The sequence below is a fragment of the Drosophila mojavensis genome, unplaced genomic scaffold (assembly GCF_018153725.1).
Source record: "Drosophila mojavensis isolate 15081-1352.22 unplaced genomic scaffold, ASM1815372v1 contig_136, whole genome shotgun sequence".
Taxonomy (NCBI): domain Eukaryota; kingdom Metazoa; phylum Arthropoda; class Insecta; order Diptera; family Drosophilidae; genus Drosophila; species Drosophila mojavensis.
The window spans coordinates 2,865,732-2,882,574 of NW_025318667.1; the positions used below are offsets into that span (position 1 = coordinate 2,865,732).

Sequence of the window (16,843 nt, forward strand, 5' to 3'; positions counted from 1 at the left end):
TTTATAAGTATATATTATATCAAACTAAAACAGCCAAAGATAAGATAAGTGTGCATATATACACATAAGAGCTGGTAAAATAACTTATTTTTTTTTTTTTTTTTTTGCTATTTTATTTGCAATTTGAATCACTTTCAATGAACCTGAGCATTGCAATGGTATTTCAACGTATGGTGTATGCTGTATGCTGTATGCTGTATGCTGTATGCTGTATGCTGTATGCTGTATGCTGTATGCTGTATGCTGACGCATGCAAAAGGCAAATTGATTTAACACCTTGTGAACAGAGATCACTTCAGAGCTGTTCCTGGTCATCTCAACGTCATGCTGCAACTGCACTTTGAGCATTTACAGTTTACACAGTGAGCTCAGCTTGTTGACAGTCGCAAAGATCAGTGAGCAGTGGGAACACTTTGTGCACTTAGCACGTTCCCAGAATGCGAATTTCGCTTTTTACTTAGCAGATTCTTTTCAATTGATCTAAGGTCAGGCAAACAATCAAATTAGTTAATCATCTATCTATAACTTATTCGTTTACGTATTTTCCTTGGCTATTTTTTTTTCGAGAATCATTATAATTAGTTAGACTCTATGGCTATTTGTTTAATTAAAGCAGCCCCACCCACCAATATAATTGCCAAGATTTTTTTCTAAGCGACATTTGTATATTGATCCTAGTCACGATTCCATGCAGTGTCACTGTGCATAGCATAAATATTCAACACTGTTTCGTGAGTCATTAAAAAAAATAAAATAAAAGCCAATAATGCCATTTATTATTTTTCTACTTAAAGTATCGTTTCTTTCGTTTCCTATTTGCTAACCTAACAGTACAAAGTGTTTGCTCAACACTAAACTGCACTGTTGTAGTAGTTCAATTGAAAATTATATTCCACTATAGCTAGGTAGACTTGGCTTTCTAGCACCGTATGTTAGAGTGTATGTGTTCACATGTTAACTAAACAGATAAATAACGAGCACTTTTCAACACTAATCAGCACTTACCAATACTGTTATATTGGACAAGCAATATCCTAGACTTGAACTTAGAAATTAATATTCATTTTCTTTCATATGTAAAGCTCTTAGCTTAGCTATCTATACGACATCTACGTTTACCAACACTGTTTTGCTAATATATACAATATATTGATAATAAACTAATAATGTGTTTGTCCTGAAGAGTAATGCATATTCATGCATCTCACCTTTCACTACCTTGTTCCTTACACTACTTACCAACACTGTTTTTTTCGCTGCATTGTATATAGAATATTCTGCTCGAGTATAGCCTAAGCCATGTATTAAACTAACTAATTATAATAGGTCTGACTAGTTTAATCTGCATTCCAGCGCTTACCAACACTGTTTTTTTTCTATAGATTTCTTGTAGAGTGGCAAGAGTTGCAAATGAATTTGGTTTCCAGCTCAATGGGCTCCTTTCACCAACTCTGCAATTTCGTGCAGCTTTCGTTAATTTTCCAACACTGCCTCCCCTCCCCTCCCCCCCTGCTCGCTGTACGGGCGAAGAAACACAAGTGGATTAGCTTGTATCTATGTAGCATTTATATTAACCCCCCTATATTAACAGTTAATTGTGGGTTATTAGCTGTGGGTGCTCGACGACTCGATGCTGCTGCTGCTGCTGCTGCTGCTGCTGTGGCTAGGCCAAGCAGTTGGAGCCACCAGCTGGAGTTCGAGCACGAGCACGAGCACGAGCACGAGCACGAGCATCGCCACAGACACAGACACAGAGTTCGACTTAGAGCTAAAAGTCAACATTCACAACATACAGTTCACAATTTCACACACAGCTCACACACACGCAGACGCACACGCACACGCACATAGAAAAACTATAAAAAAAAAAAATTACACAAAAAAAAAATATGACAATTTTTTTAGGCGGAACGTAGAGTAGTTCTAGTTCATCTATATCCATTTCAATTAAGTGGATGGTGCCTCCTGCTGCTCCTGCTGCCCCTGGTGCTCTCCTTCTTTTGGCTCTGCCCCTCTCTATGGTCAGCAGCCGCTGCGTAAATTCTTGCTGGACATCTCATTGTACTCGATCCACTTGCACAGCTCCGGCGGCAGGGGCGGCTTCATCTTGATGCTGTACGCCGTAGTCGCAGTCGCAGCGGCCGGCGCTGCTGCCACATGCCCGTTCTCCGCCTGGCCCGCCTCCAGGGCCACTTGCGGCATGGGCGTGGCACTGCCCATGCCCACCGGCTGCAGGCTGGCGGTGGAGCTGAGCGTGTGCCGCGACGCCTGCAGCGGCGTCTTGGCCAGCAGCTCGGCCATCACCGTGTCCATGGGCACATTGATCACCCGCTGCCGGCAGATGGCGATGCAGTGGACAAACTGATCGGAGGGACGCAAGAAGCGATGCTCCATGAACAGCGACTGCTCGTCCCAGTAGATGATCTGCAAGCAGAAGAGTGCAATTAGTCTCTCCCTCTCTCGCTCGCTCTCCCTGTGCATACCCTGGACTCGATGGTGAAGCGCTGAAAGGGTCGTATGAAGCGACGGTAGCGTATGGTCGCCGCGCCCTGAAACACCGATCCGCCCAAGCGCCGGATCGTGCTATAGAGCTGCGTGCGCTCATAGAAATCGACGCGTGCGAAATCCAATTCCCGAAAATACCGCGCGTTATTCATGTGGTAAAGCAGCGTGTCCACATCGTTGCTCAAGCAGAGGCCTGAAACGGGTGAAGCAACATGATGAAGCCAATTGTCTGTCTGGCTGGCTCGCTGCCTCGCCCTCCCGCCCGCTCACTCTGTGTGTGCACTTACCATTCACGGTGGTCGTCTCCAGGATGTGGCAGCGGCGCTTGATAAACCGCGCCAGCAGCACACAGAGGCACATGCGCAGGAAGTAGTGCAGCTCCAGCAGGCCGTAGAGCAAGACGATGGCCAGCAGGCAGCTGAGCGCGATGTAGCACAGCTGTTCCATGGCACGCAACGGTTGTGCAACGGCTGGCCGAAGCGGGCGGGCAGGCGCTTGGTGGTGGGGGTGGCGCTGTGCCTCTGTCGCAATCGCGGAAGGCTAATTAAATACAGAAGCCAGTCAAACGCGCGCCGTTAGTCTATAAATAACTTCTAATACAGTTAATTTTGCTTGACGTCTCTTTTTGCGCGCAACGGCTGGACGCTGCTTTGCTACTGTTGATTTTGCTGTTGCTGTTGCTGTTGCCTCTTCCTCTTCCTTTTTGTCACTTTTCTTTAAGTTTTTATTGGTTAGTTTTGGGTTGTTGTCCTGACTAAAATAAAAGGCTGCACAAGAATTAGGTCATATTTTGCTGACGTTCATTTGCCGCTTCACACACACCCACACACACACAGACACACACACAGAAGCGCGCACTGGCACACACATAGGGACAGCCACCCACACCGAGACAGGCTGCTCCTTCAGCCAATTGTCCAGCACTTAAACGAAAACACAACTAAAATCCAAATCAAATGAAACGAAGAAAAAAACCGAAAAATTTTTGGAAGTTGTTTAACGCAACGCGCCAACCGCAACGACAACAGCGCACTAAAACCGTTTTTTCATTTTTGTTTTTATTTTTTGCTGCCTTTTCGCTCTGCGTTTTTTTTTTTCGTATTTTGTTTTTGGCCAAACGCGGTTCGCCTGTCGCCGCGCCGTTCGGTGCGCTGAATAGCGCAGCCAGCGACGTCGGCAGCGGCGTCAGCACCGCTGCTGGCATCCTCGACAACAGCTTTGTCAGCTAGCTGTGCCTGCTTGGCGAAAAGCTTTTTTAGGGGTTGAACCTGTTGCCGGCGACAGTGGCCGTGGGCAGAGGGCAGCGCCAGCAGCAGCGCAAGCAGCAGCAGCAGCGACTGCAACTGCGACTGCGCTGTGGCCTGCGAGCTTTTTTCAAGCTGCAGCTTCCGCTGCCCACGTTAGCAGCAGCAGCAGCAGCAACTAAAAAGCTGTATTAAATAATAAATTAGCTGCATTTGCGGTATGGCATTTCGAGTGTCTTGGCTGTTTTTCTTTTTTTTTTTTTTTTTTTTTTTTGCATTAAATTATTCATATTTCAATTTTTTCATTTTTTCATTTTTGTAGTTTTAGATTTGTTAAGGCAAACAAGTAAATAAATACATTCAAAGTCCTCGGACCGTTCGTTCTCTGAACCAACTAACCAGTTAGCCAAGCTATTAGCCAAGCTGTCATCCGGCTTGCCAGGTAGTCAGCTAGCCAGATAGTTAGCTGGCCAGCTAGCCAGCGCGCGTGCTGACAAAGAGATACCCTAAACGAAAGCGCAGCTTAGACGACTAGAGCTTAAGTCGCGCGCCTGCTATCGAGCTTTATTGCTGCCAAAAGCTTTCGCATAGGGGTTGTTTATTTCGGAATTGAAAAGTGCTTCTTTGATTTAACTGTAAAACTATCAAAATCAAAATAAAAGTAAGCTTTTGCTTAGGCTAGGCCAACTTAAGCTAACTTAAGGGTTGTTTAGTTCGACTAAAGCTTTTTGCATGGAACTAACCTTAACTGAAATGTGACTCAGACAATATTACACACGAAATCTTTAAAATTTGACACTATAAATATATATAAATTGAACTCCTTGAAGTTTTTTGCCAAAAGCCTTAAGCATGATCTTTGCTCAAACAGTTTATATGAATTTTTATCTGGAATTCTCTGATATTTTATCGAATATAACAAATTTTCGCGATATTCGATAAATAACTTAGCAATTTTCCTTAAAATAATTCTTTGTACATTCCCTTTTCATCATATGTTCTTTAAGCTATTTTAAAAGCTCTTATTCTAATGGAGTAAAGGCTTTAAAAATCTACTCAGCTTAAGTCCAACGATTCCAGTCTACGAAAACTTGAAAACTTAAAGAGTTACATATAGAAAATTTAACAATTTCCAAGCCCTCAAAAATTTTACTTAAAACAAATTACAAATAATGATAATTTGGTTTATCCATTCAAAGGTAGATTCCCACAAAATCGAGTATAAATCAATTGACGTTGTAGGACAGCTCCGGAGCTCCTACAGGCGTGAAACTTTTCCGATCGATTTTCCATTGATGTATGAATATAGATTGAATTCAGAATGAGAATCATGAAACTGAGTAAATATTTCTCTTTGCAGCTCCACATAATAATTACCATATATAGGAGAGTCCTTTTCGATATTCGACAGTTATGAATGCTCCCTATAATAGATATGAATGAAAACTCGTTTTATCTCTTCAAATTCACATAGGATCTACAGTTTAGATCTTGTCTGAGAGACTATGGAGTACATGTCTGATTCTATATATCTTCATATCTGTATAGATAACTCTATGGATACCCGACTCTACATATGTAGTTCATAGAGTCTAATATATATAACTCCCTTATATAGAGTATGTTATGTAGTCTATATATAGAGTATATCTAATCAATTTATCTTGTCAATATCTATAAATCTGTTCTGAAGAACTCACTCTATTATCTATATTTATATCTACTTGAGATATATGTATATGATTTAATTACTATCTCTATCTAGTCGCTCTTCCCATATCATCTCTATTTAAAACCAAAATCAAAATCCATTCACTACAAATTCCCAAGTTATAATAGCACATTTCATTCATAGTGAAAGTCCACCCGAGGAGAAGTGTCAATTTCTAAATGGGTTAATTTGGTTGAATAAAGTTCAAGACGAACATGCGAAATCAAAATTCAAAACTTAGCACATGCAGTAAATATATGTATGTGGATATACACATTACGTGGTGCATATGTATATATTTCTACATCTATATAATATATGTATTCCCACATTAATAGCTACATTCATGACAATTATATGTATGCTAATTGGTTGAGGCGTAACTTACATTTAGGCTCGCCTTCTCTAACCGCCTAGTCACAGCAGCCAATATGCCCAGGGCGCGTAGAGTAGGATGAAACAACAACTAAGACACTTAACGCTAAAAAATGTTCGAATCGAGCAAAATTAACAATTAGCAAATCGCACGCTATACAAACACGGGAAGTTTGCTTTACAAGGCAAAGTGTTGGGGCCCCATAGCACCGGCTCGACTAAAGATCTAGTAAGTGTCTCTATATATGCTCATATTAATATATATGGCATATGTGTGCGCGAGATCTGTTCAAAGAGTATTGCTAAGTATTGCTGTTCTTAAAAATACTCTTGGGTATTCCCGAAAATCTTTTGTAATCCCAGACAAGTACTCAGACTCAAAGGATTTATGGTATAGATGGACGCCCTTGTCAAAACGCTTCATTTCAATTGGGAGGGGGATCAAAAGTCTTCAAGTCTCTAGATTTTGTGTCTAACTTGCATAAAAATATAGATATATATGATCTTCCATATATCATTCAATTTACATTTACAATATTTTTTTTTTTTTTTTTTTCAAATTTATTTTGTAGTTTTCTGAGTAACCCAAAACTTGTACAATTCAGATAATATCAAAGCATTGCCATATATGGATATATACCATTGTAATTGTAGTCCATTATAGTATATATATGTATATATAACTGATATATATTCAAGTAAACAAGGTTCAAATGCCTGTTTGTCGTTCAAATTGTTCAAATATTTACTGAGCATTATCTCTATACTCTCCTGCTTCTTCTTTTTGTAACATTTTTTTTTTTTTTTTTTTAGTTTTATATTTCTCAAGAACTCTAAAAAATACCCTGTGTTAAATACGCTGGCTGGGTTGCATCAGCTTCAGAAATAATACGATTTCTCTCTTTTGTCTTGATTTATCCATTTCACAATTTATGTGTAATATCGAAGCACTATATAGTATTCTATATATATAGTCTGTTGTCGTCCATATGAAAGCTATGAAGTGGTATAAAAAAGAAAACTTACATTTCAGGCACAAAATCGGACAACTTTATATGAATATATATGTATATACATTAGCTTTAGCACAAATTTGTAGATTTTAATTTCAAAATATATATTTTTTGTATTTGTTTTTTATAAAATTAAATATTTATATATCAAAGCAAAAATTTAAACTTAAATTAATTAACAAATTGTGTAATTATTAAATTTTTTTTTTTTTTTTTTTTTTTTTTTTTTTTTTGGAAATATGAAATAACAAATTGTTGGTTGTTCGTTGTTGAACTCTCTATATTATTTTCAATTTCACTTTGAATTTCGCTTCTCGTTAGGTTTTTAACAAAGTTTTCTTCTTTTCATTTAAGCAATTCTAATATACATTTGATAGTTTGAAAGTAGAGAAAATGAATTGTTAACAAAACAAATATCACTTACATTATAAATATATATATATACTTAAGTATATATATATATATGTAAACTTAGGGCTAAACACATGCATAAAGCGTACGATATTTTATCGAGGGTTTTTTTTTTTTGTTTTCATTTTTTGCTGTAGGTTTTAGAGGCGTTTACAATGATTACAGGCATATAGAAGAGATATATACGAGTACATTATAGCATAGCTTTCTATATAGTTACAAACTCGATATAATATATATATATAAAGAGCTAATATATATATATATATATATATGAATTTAGTTTATATACAAAAGTTACAAAAATGGGGGAAAAATAGCAAATCAAATCGCATAGATTTTGCAGCCGTACATATTGTACAGTTAATTTAGTATATATGGTCTATATAGTAAGTAAGTATATTTCTATGCTAGATAGACAACTTTCTCAGTTTTGGCGGCATGGCTAGAAACAATCATTAGATTTTCACACAACTTTTCCTTTGTTCGTTCACATTACGTTTTCCTTTTCCCTTGCTCGCGCGCTTGTGCTTTCTCTCTCGCTTTCGCGCGCTCCCTCTCATTTGCTTTTCTTGTTTTTGCTGTTGGATTGGATGGTCCACATTGATTATAAGGCATACACAAAATACATACACATATTTCGACATAACACACTTGGATATTTAGCATTTCTTATCGTCTAAATAATCGTCTACCATAACTCATTTTCAATCAATTTTCCACTTGGCTCTCGCTCCCGCACTTTCTTTCTCACTATCTAGCTCTCTGTTCGTTCCTCGACATCATTTCAATATTCCGTTTACATATTCCGACGAATCCCTTGTTTCATGTTAAATTTCACATAGTTTTGCAGGCAGGCAATAGCAGCAGCAGTTCATCCAAAAACCCGATTCCCGGTTCCCATTCCATGCCGGCCAGCTCCCTTCATCTCTTTCTCTCACTCTGTCTCTCTCGCTCTCGTTGTCTCACGCGGTCCGCTCAATTGGCCGCTTGGCAGAGCGCCTCAAAGTCACAGTGCTCGACGCTATCCACGTAGTTGGCCCGCAGCCGCGAAAGCGGACACAGATCGTCATCCTGCGGACAGCCGGGCAGACGAATCACCCGCTCCTGATGCATTGCCAAAATTTGCGGCTCCCTTTCGATGCAACTGCCGAAGAGGAAAGGTGAAGTTTAAGCAATATACTCCATATATACAAATATGTGGACAAATCGTCCCTCTCACTCACTCATAGCGCACAAAAGCCAAATTGGTTGCGAACGCATCGATTTCACTGGTGCGCCACAGACGCTTCGTCTCGAAATCCTTGTGCGTCAGCGGACGTTCGTCCTTGGCCACGCCCAGGTGGGCCAGCATCTTAAGCAGCGTTCCCGAATGGGTAAAGTAGAAGGTGGCATTGGCGCGTGGCTTCAGTGTGCTGCAAGGCAAGAAAATTGCATAGCTATTAAAATACAGAACTCAGGGGAAAGCTCTACTAGAAACTATACTAGATCTAACATATTCCCTTTCCACTCATCTTTCACGCTTGAAGGTGAATTTGCAAAGTGCAAAGATCTCTTCTTAGGAGCTCTTCAATTTTCATTGATTCTGTTTCTTCAAGATTGATCGGAAAAGATTCACGCAAACAGGTGAAAGTGATTCACCCATTCTTCGCACCTACTTGACTTGAGATCTCTCTCCTTCAGTCAAGTTAGCCTGAAGTAGGCTGTGCATCGGAGTTTACATTCAACTTCTGTCAGTCTGAAATTTCATTTCCGATTCTCTATTCGACTGTAGGGAAAGTATTACGTAAAATTATATGTGCTTCCACTTAGTTCCAGCTACAAGAAATCATTGAGTATAAATCAGTATTCCAAACGTCTCTTGACGATTTGCTAAAGACTCGCTGAGATTTCAGATCTCTTATAATATCATCTTATCTATTGTCTCTTGGCTACTCACTCGATGGCCGCAAACATGTCTGCGATTGCCGGACAGGCAATGCGATGCGTCAATTCATAGCCATAGCCATCGTTCCAATAGTACTCGAGATCCTCGGCGAATTCCAAGGCGCTCAAGGAGGCCACATCGAAGAAGCGACACCAGACGGATGGGGGTAGACGGCGCTGCCAGGCCGTCTCGAAGGCGCACACGGTATACATTAGCTGGACATCCTGGGGGGTTAAGTCCATTATTTTGGTAACGGCACGCACATGCGCCACTGCTGACTGCATTGCGGGCTCCGCGTTGAAGCTACGTGCATAAAACATTGTTTCAGGATTCTTATCGACGTCCGTTTTCCAGCGGCTGCAGAGTTTATAAAACTGTAACGAAATCAAAACGGGCGAGTATAAATATTGTGACCCAAATGAGAATGAGGGAGTATGCGAGAAAGAGAGAGAGAGAGAGAGAGAGGGAGAGGGAGAGAGAGAGGGAAAAAGAGAAAGAGAATGGAGCATGTCGTTTGAGCTACTCGTTGAAGCTGCCGGTCGGTTCAAGTACGGCTTCGCTTAGGCTACTCGCTATCTCTACTCGTTGTCGTTACTCGCTTAGGCTACTCGCTATCTCTACTCGTTGTCGTTACTCGCTTAGGCTACTCGCTATCTCTACTCGTTGTCGTTACTCGCTATCGTTACTCGTTATAGTTATCAGTGCAGCTGGATCTATAGGTAGGTTTTCCTAATATCCACACATTTGGAGCACTCGTTAGTCTTCTCGTTCATCTCACTCCTTGTAGCTGCTCATTGGACTACACTCGTCACTCGCCTTGCTCTTACTCGTTGCAGTTGACTCGTCGCTCGCTACTCTCTACACGCCACACACTCCATAATTTACCTGGTGTAGGGCTGTAGACAGCTACCGTGTTGTCCACAAAGCCCACCGCCAGCTGCACCTTATACGGATGAAATGACAGGCATGTGGGGTGTCCAATCTTGGAGCCCATGAAGCCCTCGTTGCTGCGCAAAACGCTCTGGGTGCGTCCGTTGAGCGAGTAGATGCAGATCTTGGAGGCGTTGCCGCAGGCGATGGCATCCGCCACCTGATGACTGGCCATCGCCGTAATATCGCCGCCCGCCTCCCACTGATGCAAGACGCCGGACGCGACATTCGCCCGCAGATCCACCACGTTCACCCTGCCCGCCGTGCAGCCCGTCACGAACGAGGTGTCATTGGATCGCAGGCAGGCATGCAGTATGGGCGCCGTGTGCTCGCGATAGACCCGGATTCGTGCTTCCTGCGGCGGACAGCGTTTGTCGAACAGCCGCACGCTGCCGTCCGCACAGCCGGCCACAATCAGATCCCACGGCTTGTTGGCCACAAATGGCGAGAGGACACGCACGCTGGTCTCGCGAGAGCCCAGCTGGAGATCGCTGAGCCGCAGCTCCCGCTCCACGTCCCAGATGCGCAGATAGCGATAGGCCTCACTGCCCACGACCAAGTGCTGGCTGTGCTGCTGCCAAGCCGTGACAACGTCCGTGGAGCTCCGATGCTGGCCGTGGCCCATCGCGGCCGCTTGGTACGCGGCGGCAAACAATGTTAACGCGGTGCTATTGATGTTGCCCACGACGCTGCTGTTGACCGCTGCCAGCGGATCCGTCTTGAGTCGTCGCTGCAAATAGGAACTGTTGGCATTGCTTCCGCCCCCAACGCCGGCGCTGCCGCAGCTGCCATTGCCGGCACCACCAGCACCACCGGCGCTGCCGCCGCTGCCATTGTGATAGGCGGTGCGCGGGAATGCATCCCAGGCGCTAATCAATCGTGTTTCGGCTTGCGGCTGGCCCGAGCTGCCGCTCGAGTTCTCCTGCGGCCCGCCGGTCGACTGCCAGACGCGTATGACGCCATCGTCGTGGGCGACCAGCATCAGGCCGACATCCTGGGCGTTCAACAGCTCAAAGCTGCTCACTCGCGCGAATAAGATCGCGGGCTGGCGGCTAATCTTGCGTCCATTGCTTCCGCTGCTGGTGCTGCCGCCGCTGCTGCTGCTACCGCCGCCGCCACCGCCGCCGCCTCCGCCGCTGCTGCTGCTGCTGCCGCCGCCGCCGCCACCGCCGCCGCCGCCGCTGCTGCTGCCGTTGCTGCTGGTGCTGCTGCTGCCCACAGAGCTGCCGTGACCAGAGTCCGACAAAGCTTCCGTCACGTAGCTGTGGACCAGATTGCGCACAAAGTCATAGACGAGCACCTTCTCCTTGTAGGCGACGGCGATCTGCTGCTCGTACGGCAGCAGCTTCACTATCGACGGCGTGCACTGCGTCTTGCGCACGAAGCTGAACGCGTCCAGCCGACGGACGCACTGATCCTGCTGCTCGCGCCTTGCTGTCCGCCGGATCTGTTCGTTGCGCTGGTAGCGATATTCGCGCGTCCGCAGCTCCGCGGAGTTGCGATCGACCGGCCAGCGCTGCTGACCCTCCTCCTCCTCGGTGCTGCCCTCCGCGCTGCTGTAGCGCTTCTTGCCCGGACGCGTAAAGTACGAAATGGCCCAGGGTATGAACGAAGTGGTCACAATCGGCTGCAGCAGCTGCACCTTGGTGCTGTTCGCTTCCGCATAATGATTCGTCTCGCTGCCGCTGCTCCTCGCCGAGTTGTTGCCATCGGCCGCGTTCGCGTTCGCGATCAGGCCGAGCACGGCGGAGCTGGTGCCGGGCGCGCCTGACGAGCTCGTCACGTTGCCGCTGTCCGTTTCGTCGTTCATCGAGGTGGTGCGCAGCTTGCGCTGCTGCGCCTCGTTGCTGCCGGAGAGGCGCTGCTTCTGTGACCAGCGATTGTTGCCGGACGAAGTGCCTCCTCCCGCTGCTGCTGCTGCCGCCGCCGCTGCTGCCGCGGCCACGGCCACTGTTGAGGCACCTCCGCCCACCGGCGGGGACTCGCCACCCGCGCCCAGGTAATTGCAGCGCGTATTCGGACTCGGCGGCAGGCTGACGCTCAGGAGGCTGCTGTTCAGCTTCTGCTGATCTCGTCCAGCCGCCGAGCTGCCAATGCCGGCAGCAGCTGTGGCATTCGTCGCCTCCTTGGCCGTGATCAAGCAGAGCGCTACGTCGCGCACATGCGCCACGATCCTCTGGGCCGTGGCGGCGACCTTGGGAAAGGGATCCTGGCTCAGGTTGTAGATGCCCTGCCACAGCTTGGTGAAGATGTACTGAAAGGGAATCGCATTCGTGGTCGCCGAGGTGCCAGTGCTGCTGGCGCAGTTGCCAGCGACGCAGCCGGTGCCGCCGGCGCTGCCAGCCGAATTGCCAGACATCGAGCTGGAGCTGGCCATGTTCGAGATGGAGCTGGAGCTGGCGCCGCGTCGGATGGTGACATGCGAGTGCCGCTCCAGACTGTGCGTGTACTGAGTATAGTGGCCCGAGGGCGCATTGGGCATGCCGTGCGTGATGCTGGCGCTGCGCTCGCCGCCGCACGAGACCTGGGCCGAGCTGTGGCTGTTCATGTGCTCCGCCGTGTAGACCGTGACGAACTGCGACTCGAAGAGCAGCACCATCCACTGGAGGGCCGCCGCCAGCTCCTGCCGCACCAGCGGCGACATGTCCTCGCCCACCGTCTCCAGCAAGGTGATGGCTATGATGCGATCGATGTTGTTCGCCTGACCCTCGCTGCGATCCGTCACGGAGCTGATGAAGGTGCCCAGGGCGAAGACGGCGGCGGCTCGCACCTCCGGTATCGGATCGCGCAGCAGCACGTAGAGCTTCTCGTGCGCCAGATCGCGGGCGCCCGACCAGCGCGCCTTCTCGAAGTTCTGCCAGAGCATGCCCAGGCAGATGGCCAGCCACTGGCGCAGTAGCCAGCTGCTGTCGTTCAGCTGTTCCAGGCAGATGGAGAGCAGGGGTCCCTGCAGCGCGCTCGTCTGGCCCAGCAGGAAGTTGTGGACGATCGAGGCCAGCACAAAGGCGGACAGCGTGCGGTGCTGCTTGCTCACGGTGTTGTCCTGGAGCACGGCGAGGAAGTACTTGTACTCCTTGACCAGGTCCACCTGGCAGCTGGGATCGACGGCGAGTATCTTCGCCCAGATGAAGACCAGCACCGGCCGCAGCTCGCGCGTGGAGCTCTGCAGCAATTTGAGGACATACGGAAAGATGCCGACGCCCAGGGCCAGGTTCACGGCCCACGGGCCCAGGTCGAGGAAGCGCGCCAGCAGCTCCAGGGCGCGCAGCCGATGCACCTGCGACAGCAGCACCTGCAGCACTATCGGCAGCTGCTCGGGCGGCGTGCGTGACTCCGATTCGCTGTCCAGCCACACCTGGAACGCCGTCAGCTGGTGCTCGAAGAAGGGCAGCTGGCGATAGGGCGCCTGCTGCTCGAGTATGTCCGGCAGCTGTTGCAGGGCCAAGTCGACGACCAAGTCCCAGGCCTTCCACATGGCGTGCCGATGGCACGGCGGCAGGGCCGGCAGCGAGACCGGCGTGCAGTCGTGACTGCGCAGGATGCGCTCGGCCAGCAGGAAATTCCGGAACAGGCTCGCCACGAGCAGGTCCTGTCTGAAGAGGCGCTGGAACAGCTCACGCGGCAGCGTGTTCCACGCAATGGTGTCCGTGATCGCCGTGAATATCCAGTTCAGTTCGCCCATCATGGTGCGACGATCGTTGACCTTGCCCGGAATCTTGTCGATCAGGTCGCTCTGGATGCGCGGCACCATGCCCAGCTTCTCCTGCATCGCATACCACTTGAGGGCGATGTTAATGGGCGTGGTCAGGCAACTGGTGAACAGATCCGCCGGCAGCTGGGCATTCATCGGCAGAATCTCATTGGCTGCACAGGCGGCCAAATGGATGCAGTTCTTGTAGCTGACCAGCTGGGAGGCCGACTGCGTGCCGGCGGCCAGGGCCTTCTCCAGCTCGTGCTCGTGCTGCTCGGCGAACGGCTGAAACGAGTTGATGATGATGCCGGCATTGGAGCAGTCATACACATATATCGACGGAGCGGCCATCCAGTTGATCAGCTCGAAGATGCTCAGCGGTATATACTGTGTGAATGTCTTGTTGAAGACCCAGATCTCGCCATTGGCGGTCGGCTTGGGCACGCCATGGCCATTGTAGTGGAACAGGATGCGTTCGCCCTTGGCGTTGCGCCGCAGCGAGGTGCACAACTTCTTGACATCCTCCACGGTGGGGTCATGGCACTTTTTGTAGCGAGCGCGCGGCTGCCAGCGCTCGTATTGCATCTGCAAATTGCTGCCGATGAGCTCCATGGCCTTCGGTGCCGACACCGAGCTGGGATCGATCCAGCACTCGAGCCGTGAGCAGGGCTGAATTTTGACCACATCCGGCGGATCGACGCCAATGTTGAGGCAGAGCACCAAGGCCACACTGGCCGTCTTCATGCGCTCCCTAATACGCCATGGCTGTGGATCAAATTTCCACGGCTCAATCAATTCCACGTGACGCATGGCCGAAAAGCTCAATGGGCATTCCTTATCCGTGTATGGCCGTCGCGTCTTTATCTCTGCACTGTAGCGATCCTCTTCATATTGCTGCTGTTGTTGTTGTTGCTGTTGCTGTTGTTGCTGCTGTTGCTGTTGCTGTTGCTGTTGCTGTTGTTGCTGTTGCTGTTGTTGCTGTTGGTGTAGTTGCCTCTGCTGCTGCTGCTGCTGCAGCAGCTCTTGCAGCCGCTGGCCCCTGATATACTCTTTTACATTGCGCAGCCCGTCTCGGCATTTGGGATCGCTGTTCATGTTGCTGTTGCTGTTGCGGCTAATTGTTGTTGTAGTTGTTGTGGTGCCACTGCTGCTGCTGCGCTCTCTGCCAGACATTGGCACCTGCAGCGGCATCTTTCACTATATAGATAGTATATGTGTGTATAATATATGTATACTTTTATATAAACATATATATTATATATATATGTACCTATTTTTTATTTTTTGCTGTGCTTGTTGCACTTGGTAATTCCTTTTTTTTCCTTCCAGTCCTTGTGCTCCTGGTTCGTTGTTGTTGTTGTTGTTGCTAGTATTACTATTACCCTGTCAAGTCATATGGCTATATATTCATATTTGCACTCAACATGACTAATGACAACACCAATGACAACAACTACGTCGACTGCGACTCTACAACCTGTGCACATAACCCCACACACAAATTTTTTGTTTTCCGCAGGGTCAGCGCATTCTGTCAATCCGCTTGGCCAATGTCTTTGCTCGTCCGCACCAATTGCAGACAATTGTGTAGCCAAAAAATAGCAAAGGTAAACAATGCTTTTCAAGTGTTAAACCGTATAAAAAAATAATATGCACGCGCAGAACGTAAAACTAACTAGATTTTCTCGCTTTGTATGTACATGTGTTCGTCTCTATGTACATATATGTGCATATATATATATATATATATGCATATATGTGTATATATACATCTGTGTGTGAGTGTGTGCGCCCGCGCGTGTTTGAGGATGTGTGCGTGTCTTCATTTTAATGTTACCCTCCACCATTTCAACTTTCACAAGTGGTGATGCCACATCGCGGTTTCTTTGGCGCCAATTTTAAATATTGTGCACTCTTAATTAGCTGCTCCGAGATTATATTGTAGATCCGCTACACGATATTTATTTGTTTAACTTCATTTCAAAACCATAAAATCCCTTAAGAATCAATCACTTTTCGAAAGATTCACTTGAATTCCAATTACAGTAACCAGAACCACTTGTTACACATACAAAACATAAAATAAAACAATTCAGTGCATCATTTGCTTGATTGTCAAGCAAGGATCTATTTGAGTAATCTTTCTCTCTCGCTCCCTCTCTGTCATTCTCTATTATGTCACATAGATCATATATACATTCATGTACATATACATATACATATACATATATATATATATATACAAATTTATATTTATGTAAATAATACTCACCCGCAATACTGGATCACGATGCAGGGGCTGTGGATAGTTGATGGCATGTATACGATGACGTCCAAACAATCCAGTTGCAAAACTTTGCGCACTTTTTAGCGTACGTTGCGTGGCCGTGTACTTCATATAAAACCATTCCGGATCATATAGATCCGGCAAGAGCTTCGGAAAACGCAGTTGAAAACGTTCAGCGAGCTCGATTAACTCATCTTCGCCCTCGGCAACAAGCAGTTTCTCATCGTCCGGCTCGATGTGCGACCAGCTCCAGCGACGCAGTCGCTTGAGTTCATCATCACACAAATTCGATTCAGATTGGGCGAGAATCTGCGTTTGTATTTCGGACAAACGTTCTTTAGCTTGTAATATAACCGACTTGCTGGGATTGCGCGTGCCATGGCGAATAATTGCCCAAATTCGTGTCGGGTGGCAACCTTTAGAATAAAACGAAGCGAATGAGTATGTGCAGTGAGTAAACAACAGTGAGCAAACAGCTGTTGTTCTCGCGTTTTCTTCACTTTAGCAATATCTTGTATATGTGGTATAATAAAACCAACAATAACAGCATACCATCGTAGAACGGCGGCGTTTCGTTGTAATTGGCAATGGCGCGGTATGGCGTCTTGGTTGATAGGCGGCGTTCGATTTCATGACGTTCCAAATAATTACAGGCAGCCTCATCAGCTGTTGTCAGTTGCGGCAGTACAAAAAGAAGCGCTGGTATTAGCCAAAAATGTAAATTAAGCATTTTCTTCCCGTTGCGTTGA

The 16,843-nt window shown here is 46.8% G+C and overlaps 2 protein-coding genes across 6 annotated transcripts; both read right to left on the reverse strand.

Annotated features, from left to right (window-relative positions):
- Positions 1-1,543: 1,543 nt before the first annotated feature.
- On the reverse strand, positions 1,544-3,714 carry LOC6585492 (protein THEM6). Of its 4 annotated transcripts, none has more exons than XM_015160929.3 (4): positions 3,392-3,714; positions 2,793-3,259; positions 2,484-2,698; positions 1,544-2,424 (listed from the first exon to the last, which is right to left on the reverse strand). In XM_015160929.3, exons 2-4 carry the CDS (start codon positions 2,950-2,952, stop codon positions 2,023-2,025), a joined length of 777 nt encoding a protein of 258 aa, XP_015016415.1. In that variant the 5' UTR covers positions 2,953-3,259; positions 3,392-3,714; the 3' UTR covers positions 1,544-2,022. The 4 variants fall into 4 exon arrangements, with proteins under 4 accessions (XP_015016415.1, XP_032588705.1, XP_043864860.1 ...); XM_032732814.2 differs by having other exon boundaries at positions 2,793-3,272; XM_044008925.1 differs by having other exon boundaries at positions 2,793-3,272; positions 3,374-3,714.
- A 3,579-nt stretch (positions 3,715-7,293) lies between these two features.
- LOC6585491 (regulatory-associated protein of mTOR) lies at positions 7,294-16,824 on the reverse strand. Of its 2 annotated transcripts, XM_002011083.4 has the most exons (5): positions 16,647-16,824; positions 16,080-16,510; positions 9,199-9,560; positions 8,486-8,674; positions 7,294-8,406 (listed from the first exon to the last, which is right to left on the reverse strand). In XM_002011083.4, the coding sequence occupies exons 1-5, from the start codon at positions 16,822-16,824 to the stop codon at positions 8,238-8,240; spliced, it is 1,329 nt and encodes a 442-aa protein (XP_002011119.1). In that variant the 3' UTR covers positions 7,294-8,237. The 2 variants fall into 2 exon arrangements, with proteins under 2 accessions (XP_002011119.1, XP_032588749.2); XM_032732858.2 differs by lacking the exons at positions 7,294-8,406; positions 8,486-8,674; positions 16,080-16,510; positions 16,647-16,824 and adding exons at positions 10,072-15,004; positions 15,078-15,529 and having other exon boundaries at positions 9,467-9,560.
- Positions 16,825-16,843: the final 19 nt, after the last annotated feature.

Coding starts and splice junctions, on each gene's coding strand:
- LOC6585492 (XM_015160929.3), bottom strand. CDS start 2,952: ATGGAACAGCTGTGCTACATCGCGCTCAGCTGCCTGCTGGCCATCGTC. Junction 2,699..2,792: donor GGAGACGACCACCGTGAATG/GTAAGTGCACAC, acceptor CACCCGTTTCAG/GCCTCTGCTTGAGCAACGAT. Junction 2,425..2,483: donor GCTTCACCATCGAGTCCAGG/GTATGCACAGGG, acceptor TTCTGCTTGCAG/ATCATCTACTGGGACGAGCA.
- LOC6585491 (XM_032732858.2), bottom strand. CDS start 14,998: ATGCCGCTGCAGGTGCCAATGTCTGGCAGAGAGCGCAGCAGCAGCAGT.